General features: G+C 41.7%; 1 protein-coding gene across 1 annotated transcript; it reads left to right on the forward strand.

The window, feature by feature from the left end:
* Window positions 1-918: 918 nt before the first annotated feature.
* LOC147445146 (high affinity nitrate transporter 2.5-like) lies at window positions 919-4,875 on the forward strand. The gene is made up of 4 exons (XM_086528008.1): window positions 919-1,725; window positions 3,120-3,465; window positions 3,681-4,087; window positions 4,243-4,875. The coding sequence occupies exons 1-4, from the start codon at window positions 1,130-1,132 to the stop codon at window positions 4,661-4,663; spliced, it is 1,770 nt and encodes a 589-aa protein (XP_086384134.1). The 5' UTR covers window positions 919-1,129; the 3' UTR covers window positions 4,664-4,875.
* Window positions 4,876-9,144: the final 4,269 nt, after the last annotated feature.

The following is a 9,144-nucleotide window of genomic DNA, read 5'->3' on the forward strand; positions in this document are numbered from 1 at the left end:
GTGAGAGTTGGAAAGCATTGAATCTAAGAGGGGCCCCACACGCATGGGGGTAATTGTTACCCCCCTAAAAACAACACTCTCACAAGGAAAAAGAAAATAACCATTTCCTTAGCAGTCACACGTCAAAAGGGCGCTTGTAGTTTTGTGAGTCCTCCGATTTTTTTATTCATTTAGAACTTTTGGATTGACCTTAACATCTTTTCCCAAGGATGAGAGAGAAAAGATTGAGACTAGAGAGATAATAAAAAGTGAGTCTTTTGAGGCAAAATTGCAATCACTTACGCTTTGAAACAGGGGTGAGAGTGAATTTCAAAGATATGGGAAGATCCCAATGTTCAAAACTGAGTTTGGTGCCTCCACTGCACCTCTTAGACGTGCAGTTAGCCTACCCCTCCCCTTTCAAATTACAACAACAAACATTTTACGTGTGTGCATGAAGTGATGGAGGCAACTCCAACCAAATATTTGATTACCCCCCTCCCGGTGGGGGAACCTAATAAGTATTGGAAATATTGTTTTGTGCATCAATCAAGTCTACAATTGTGGCTCGGAGCGCTCTGGGTAGAAGAAAACCCATCTATAAAGTAGCGATCAAAATGATTAGAAAATGGCTGCAGGAAGAAAACATGTGGGAGTGGGGAGACGAGCACGCTTTAGAGACGAAGCTGGCAAGCAGGGACGTGGTCAATTTTAAAGAGCAGGTGGTGGTGGCGCGAGGAGGTGTGCTGTTGCGGCTGACGGGGAGGTGTGGCGTTTTTTTTAATGAGTATAAAAAGGGGAAGGGCCAATGACCATAACACTAAAGCAAAAGTCCCCGCATCAGCTCATCATCAACTGCTGCATGCCACTAATTATATAACTTCCCACAGTACTACGTCTCGTACGGTACCCCTGCAGCCCCTCGACTGAATGCAAGAACGTCCCCTCTGCGTCCGTACAGCTCTCTGCACTCAAGCTGTGCACGTGCACCTGCTCATCATCTTCTGCGCAATGCACATCAATATAACTAATTAGCGGGAAGGATCTTAGTTTTTTTCTTACAAGATCCTCTTTCACAGATAGCCCTCCCCTATATATTACCCGCCCTAGCTTATACACCTCAATATTGCCTGCTGCTTATACGGCCAAGATGGATAGCTCCCTCACCTCCGTCGTCCACAGCAACCCCAGCAGCAATATTCCTAACACCTCCCGGCCTGGCATATCCGACCTCGCAGGCCAACACTCTCGCGTGCTCGAGCTTCCCCCTAGTGTTGTGATATCGGCCGCAAATCTTCCCGCCACCAGCAATATTAGGGTGGCTACAGATGTAGTTGTGTCTGTGCAGCAAAATCCCCATGACGCGGAATTACCTCGCCCGACCAAATTCCCCTTGCCTGTTGATTCAGAATACAAGGCGAAGAGAATCAAGCTCTTCTCCTTGGCCCAGCCATATATGCGGAGCTTCCATATCTCCTGGTTTGCCTTCTTTGTGTGTTTTACATCTAGTTTTGCAGCAGCCCCTCTGCTGCCCGTGATCCGCGATAATCTCAACCTCCGAAAGGAAGAAGTTGGGAAAGCGGGGATTGCATCAGTGTGTGGGTCCATTGCATCACGACTGGTCATGGGATTTGCATGTGATATCGTGGGACCGAGGTATGCAGGTGCGTGTGCCATATTGTTGACAGCACCGGCCGTATTCTTCATGGCAACTGTGTCCACTGCAACAGGCTTCATTTTGTGCAGGTATTTTCCGTATAGTCACATGAAGCAAGAACATAGCCTCTATTCCATTCTGTCCAAATTTTTTGGGACTCCACTTTTATGTCCTTGAACTATTTGATGAATTACTTGAGCTCAAAAATACTAATTCGTTTTCTTTTTAAATTATCAACTTCATTTTTAAGGTTGTTCTTGCAATCATTTTTCAACCTCAACTATGCCAAAAAAAAAAAAAAAAAACGTGCCTTTGTTCTTTGCTCTTTTCTCAAAGTTTTGTAACTACACACTTTGAAATTCATTTTTGTGAGGTTTAGGTGACTAAAGAGTTCACTTTAGTGATTCTCTACATATTTTAATCCTTCTAACGAGAATTAAATATTAAAAGTCAAAGTTACGGTCAAATTATAGGAATTGCTTTATCTTAGTTTGAACAGCCAAATGTTGCACTTTTGGGGGGGAAAAAATTAATGGCTGTAGCAAAATCCAAAAGGAAATTATCATTACTTAGGTAAATTCCTAACATGAAACATTCTTCCTTTGGTTTGGGACACATATATATCTAACTACTATGTCGTGCAATTCTTTTTTTGGGGTTAATTAGATCGAATCTAACGGAGATTACATCTTTGAGTCTCGAAGCAAAAGGCAAGGAGCTACACGTGGAAGAGAGAGAGAAAGAAAGGCAAATATAGTTTTTTGTGTCGACACGACCTTTGTTCTCTACATAGAATGGCCCAGGTGCAATCATCATGCAGCCGCCACATGGCTCTCTCTCTCTCTTTGTTATAGGGGCATGGCCCAATGGAAGTGCTACATCTCTGCATATAGGCCCCTCCTTTGGGGAGAGATCACCTGTATGCACCAAAGTGGCCTTTTTTATCCTTACATATAGGACCTCCTTTGTAAAATCTAACTTTTTTGACTTCTAAAATCTCCTATTATACACTCGCATGATACCATACGGTAACCCTTAGTGTTAAATACCTTGGGGTTTCAAATTCTAAGTATGTAAAACGTTGTAGCTTATATTAATATCTAATTATAACATCTACCTTTGTGCCTTTTTTTTAAGTGATTCTAAAGGCCATGATGTAAAACCTTCATTATTGTGCCCAACATCCTCTAGGTGGGAGATTTTTATGGTTTTGACATGTTCCATGACTACTTATGAATGTGAGGGCCCAAAGAAGTTGTAAGCTTTGTAAGAAATTGATAATGATAAAAAACATTACCATGACCAAAGTGAGACATTTTTAAGCTTACTCATTTTTCCTATAAAATAGTGATTTCTAACTTCTAACTAGCTCAGAAAAGGATTTTTCACAAAGAATAGAATAGGTCTTTTAATATGTGCATGTGCTCTTGATTAGATAGGCTAGCAATCAATTGAGAATGTTAACGGTTGCATGCAAATGTAGGTTTTTCATTGGGTTCTCGCTTGCAACATTTGTGACATGTCAATTCTGGATGGCCTCGATGTTCAGTGCACCAATCGTGGGCCTTACCACGGGGATTACAAGCGGGTGTGGAAACTTGGGGGGTGGTGCTGCACAACTCCTCATGCCTGTGCTCTTTGATCTGATTGCCAGTCCAAGTTTTATCGGCTCACCGGGTTTCACTGCCTGGCGCTTATCGTTTTTCGTCCCTGGTATCGTGCAAGTCCTAATGGGGATCATCATGCTTACCTGCACCCAAGACACTCCACTTGGAAACTACCGACAGCTGCGAAAGGAGGGTAGTCGCGCCAAGGACAACTATGGCAAGGTATTTTTTACCAATCTGAACTTATAGTTTCAAGTAGCCGGTGGCTACTTATAATAATCTGTCAACGGCACTGCCGGCCGCATTGGATGTGCGAGTATGTCTTGCATTGATCGAATAATTGCACTCTTGTAAATCAATAAATCAATGGCTCTTGTAGCTGATCAATTCATAGCTTGATCTTATATTCCTGACATATGCCCTGGTAATATCAATAGGTCATCATAAACGGGACGAAGAACTACAGGACATGGGTGCTCGGAATGATATATGGGTTCTGTTTTGGTGTGGAGCTAACAATAGACAACGTGATAGCTGAGTACTTCTTCGACAAGTTCGGGCTAACATTATTTGCGGCTGGTGTGGTGGCCTCCATTTTTGGGCTTGCCAATTTCGTGACCAGGCCCTTTGGAGGTGCACTCTCTGATTTTGTCGGGCAAAGGTTCGGCATGAGGGGCCGCTTGTGGGTTCTTTGGATTTTGCAGACGTTGGGTGGAGTTTTCTGTATCATTTTGCCCCTGGCCGGCTCCCTTGGAACCGCGGTTGCCGTCATGCTTGTGTTTGCCATCTTTGTCGAAGGTGCTGGGGGTGCCACCACTAGCATTATCCCTTTCGTCTCTCGCAGGTCATATTTCGTCAGACCCATTAATTGCTTTTTCTGACAATTTCCAAACCTCGATAGGAATTAAAGTAATGTGAGGTGTCTGATGAAGATCAATAGTTTGTCTAAATCTTGCTATTGATGGTGCTGACATTCCTTATTGTTTAATGCATGTACAGGTCCTTGGGAATTGTCTCCGGCATTTCCGGCGCAGGCGGAAATGTAGGTGCAATGTTGACGCAACTTCTATTCTTCACCAGTGCGAGCATCCCAATTGAAACAGGATTGACCAATATGGGAATCATGAGTATATGCTGCACAATTGTGGTGGCAACTTTGTACTTCCCGCAATGGGGAGGAATGTTCTTTGGGCCTTCAAAGAGTTCAGATGCAACCGAGGAATCATACTATGGAAGAGAGTGGTCAGCTGCAGAGGAAAGTTTGGGAATGCACCATGCAAGCATGAAGTTTGCTCAAAATAGCAAAGGTGAGAGAGGTAAGAGGAGATCATCTCCTGCTGATGAAGCCGAGGTGTTGCCCTCACATGATGCACGAGTAGCATCCAATGCAATCCCGACCGTCATGTCTAATTCTTCGTAAGAAAAGGATTGGAAAAGTCCTATTACGAAAACAACCCACTATATATATGTACGACGTACCAATAACCACGTGAAGCGCTCCAATGGACAAAGAGTCTCATTGGTTGTAACAAGTCATGCAATCAGTTTATTAACAAACCCACTATACTAGCTGCTGAGGCTAATTGTATTGCAAGATTATTTCATTGCCAACCATATGCATACAGCAGCTTATCAAAGTACTTCGCTCACTATATTAGCAATAAGCTAGCCTTTGATCTCTACTTTGAGACAAGTTCCAACATTTATATAATGTGACCTCTATTCTGATAAATTCTGATGCTTAATAATTTGGGATGGACTCTCTCTCTCTCTCTCTCTCTCTCTCTCTCTCTCACACACACACACACACACACACACACACACTTTTGTACTATATCACATTTTGTTACATATTTACATCATGAAGAGGAATTCCATCATCACACTAAAAGGAAAAATCCAGAACCGCTAGCATTGCCACAAATTAACAAAGGAGAATGGAAAGAGAAAATATTTCATGTGTGGCAAGAACAATGGCAAAGGACGTGTAGTGGTTTAACAACAATATACACGATAGTATATCCGCGGCCCGCGATTATTACCGCATATATTATCGCACATATTGCCTCACATTGGATGACCCAGATGAGCATCTTTGTTGTTGAAAAGCCGAATGATGATAATATACGCAATAATATGTGGATGGCCCAGATGAGCATCTTTATTGTTGACCTGCATAAAGTCATCTAATTTATAACTGTTTTCTTCAAGCACATAGCTCACATCAACAAACATTAATCGCTTCTTCTTAATACTCTTCTCTCACAAGGGAGCTCTATTTATCTCAGGGAGTGTGTATGTCTGTATACTCATTTTTGACATTGAAGAGTGAGCCAAATAAACTAGTGATTTGACAGTTGATGCAGTTGATGATTAACTTGAGAACCTCTATGCATGATCATTAATTCTAGTACTAGGAGCATGCCTACAAACTTTAAGATAAGCATCGTATTTGACACTTTCTAGCATTGTCATTTCCATTTTTGTACCAATTGCCTCATGCAAGCTAATTTTATCCTCAATATATGCATGCATGGCATTATGTTTGGTCTCAGATAAGTTTGAACACATGTGGATGCTCCTTGCCTCCAAGCTATCTAGGAAAAAGAACACTTTGAACGAAAGAATACCTGCACCTAGTCTTGAGATCCAAAAAAGCCTCCAACCCTTTTGCTCTTATATGCTTTGATCTATTGATAGAATTGAAGGTCCTCTCTATCTGTCACGGCATTTTTTTTTTTTTGGATCTCCCCTTTGGTAGATTCCATATGGGACCTACTTCTCTACCTCGCAAGGATATTTTCTATGTGCCTGCTGATGTACATTGGTCATTCTCAATGATTATGCATTTTTCTCATTATGACATCTATGATAAGCGGAGGTAGATAGACAAATACATTGAATTATCATCCAAGAAGATCAAATATGACCTATGCAATCGAAAACAAAACAGTACAAAGTTCCTTCTCAGTGAAGGGGTTGTAAGATACATCTCAAATAATGAGTAAGGATCTAGCCAGGTGTGATAAAGGGAAGATAAGATTAAATGAACAAAACCTAAGAAGGGGTAGGTGAGAGGGGAGCCGGTTTGGGAGTTCAAAACTCCTAGAGAATGGCTTTACCCTTTCGATAAACTGACCATTTTCCTGTTGTGTGTGCTTCTCACATCTTTTGGAGTTCTTCCTTTTTTCGTTTAAGCTAGGTGGGTGTTAGATCTTCTGCAAACCAAAATTTGGTGTCCTTGAGAAGCCTCAATTGCTCAAGAGTTTGACTTGATGCGTCTTGGTCTTGAAAGTCAGGATTTGCATGATTGGTGCGATGTTCATGTGTAAGAGAGGTGATTGTGACTGGGTACCATTGTACCATGTGGGTTGTTGTTTGGATGTGAGCAAAGGGCTCATGGAATTTGAGGTCCCCCTCCCTTTTCCGGTCGCTTGGAAGCTCGCCAATGCAAACATTGAGGGCAATATCCTCTTGGCATTATCGTTCACATAGTGTGAACACTACATGATCTTCAACCTTACCAAAGATTATCCTACACTTGGGTTTTGACCTCCTTTGTGAAGGTGGTATCTACTTGCAACTTTGTGGTATTGCGCTTGATTTCCATATGTTCCATCTCTTCTTTTTGAGGCTCTCAGTGTGGTGAGTTGAGCCTCAATGGTGACGAGTCTATGCTTCAGCTCCTTATTCTCCTTGCAAGAAAAATACTCGCAATGAGACTCCTAGGGCTTCCACCATCGAAGCTCCAAAGAGGATGCTGATTGCAAAGGATCATCTCTGATCTCCTATGCTTGGGGAAAGGTAAGGGAGCATGATGCCTTCATCTTGTTTGACCCTGGCTCCACTCACAACTTCATATCAACGAAGTTGGCCACCAAGTTGGGCATTCAAGATTTCAAGATGGAAGATATTGTAATGGCTGACACAGCTTTCAAGGGACATCGAGCCTCTGTTACTCCCTTGAGGCTTCATTTCCAGAGATATGTCGACAAAGAAGACTTTTTCATCTCTCCTAGCCTCTCCAACATGAGGATGCTATCCAAGGGGCGCCATGGTTTGATCGCATGGTTGCCAACGTGAAGTTCCTTGGAAGGAGAATCTACTTCACATACAAGGAAAAGAACATATATATAGATGCTAGCGAGTGAGGTCGTACTATACCACTTGTAAATACTCCGGATTTTGATAAATCTATGAAGAGCTCAATTTTTGCGTACATGATTTTTGACAAAGATCCCCTAAACTATCCTAATGTTTCATCAAATGTAAATGGTAGGAATTAAGAAGAGTTAGACTTGTCTAATTTTCTACAAGGATTTCAAGATGTGTTTATCATTGATATCCCTATGGACTTACCTCTAAAACGAGGGGATGAGACCATCGCATTGAGGTCCTTCTAGGAAGCTCACTACCTAACAAGCCTCCCTGTCGAGTTTCTCAAGCTCAACAAGAGTAGATCATGAGGCAAGTACAAGAATTGGTTGACAAAGGGATGGTGAGGCCTAGCTCCTCTCCCTTTTGTTCTCCTGTCCTTTTAGTGCAAAACAAAGATGGTACATACCATATGTATGTGGACTATCAAGCACTAAACCATACCACTATCAAAAACAGATTTCCCGTAACCTCGGGTAGAAGATTTGATTGATAAGCTACAAGGCTCTACCTACTTCAGTAGGATTTAAAAGTGGCTATCATCAAATAACGATAGTGGGTGAAGATATCCTAAAGAACGTGTTTCGTACAACGTCTGGCCTTTATGAATATCTAGTCGTGCCTTTTGGATGGACTAATGCACCGGCCACATTCAATCCTCTAATGGAGAAACCTTTTAGACCCTACTGCAAATTCATTGGAGTGTTATTTGATAATATCATCATCTACACCAAGTCTTTGGAGGAACATAAGCAACATCTCCAAGTGATTTTTTAAGCATTGAGAGAGAACAAAATTTTTCTCAACCAAACGAAAAGTGAATTTTTTCTCCAAGAGATTCAATACCTAGGTCGTATTATCTCTCAAGATGGTATCCGTATGGATCCATCGAAGTTAGAGGTGATAAAAGCATGGCCTAATCCAAGGAATCTACATGCATGAGCTAAGAAGTTTTATTGGTATATGTGTATACTATAGATGCTTCATAGCAAAACAAAATCAAATAACAGGACCATTACATGACTTAACTAAGAAGAACGTTACATATTTATGGACTGCTAAGGAGCAAAATTCTTTTGACAAGCTCAAAGAGAAGCTTAACTCCCAACCAGTCCTCATGCTTCTGGATCTCTCAAAACCATTTGAGGTCCAATGTGATGCTTGTGGTGACTGCCTTGGAGCAGTTTTGCTTCAAGAAGGGCATGCCATAGCATATGAGAGCCGAAGGCTCAATACCGATGAACGAGTCTTGGGCATTTATGAGAAAGAGAATTTAGTTGTGCTACATGCCCTTGACACATGGAAGCACTACTTATTGGGGACTCCATTCATTCTACAAACAAACCACCAAAGTCTCAAGTACTTCATGATGCAAACCAAACTTTCAGACAAACAAATGAGGTGGAAAATTTTTATTTCTCAATAATTTCCATATTGCTCACATTGCTGGTAAGCACAATCAAGTGGCTGATGTACTTTCAGGACGACCAAATGTGAATGCAATGTCTATAGCTACACACAATGATCTATCTTCTATTATTGATGAGTATGCTATTGACCCTAACTTTAGAGACATAATGTTACCCCTTGATTTGGGGAAGAAAGAGGATCCATTCACCTTGTAGGATGGTTATCTTATCCACGGCAATAGGCTATGTGTTACCCACTCCCTTCGTGAGAAAGTAATGTATGAATCCCATGCTCCTCACTATGCGGGCTATAGAGGCATTCAACCTACTCTCTCAG

The sequence above is a fragment of the Adiantum capillus-veneris genome, chromosome 13 (genome assembly GCF_014529385.1).
Source record: "Adiantum capillus-veneris isolate H3 chromosome 13, ASM1452938v2, whole genome shotgun sequence".
Lineage (NCBI taxonomy): Eukaryota > Viridiplantae > Streptophyta > Polypodiopsida > Polypodiales > Pteridaceae > Adiantum > Adiantum capillus-veneris.

Bases quoted from the DNA above. Each gene is read 5' to 3' on its own strand.
- LOC147445146 (XM_086528008.1), top strand. From the start codon at position 1,130: ATGGATAGCTCCCTCACCTCCGTCGTCCACAGCAACCCCAGCAGCAAT. The intron at 1,726-3,119 runs GTATTTTCCGTA...ATGCAAATGTAG, and splicing joins ACAGGCTTCATTTTGTGCAG to GTTTTTCATTGGGTTCTCGC. The intron at 3,466-3,680 runs GTATTTTTTACC...TAATATCAATAG, and splicing joins CCAAGGACAACTATGGCAAG to GTCATCATAAACGGGACGAA.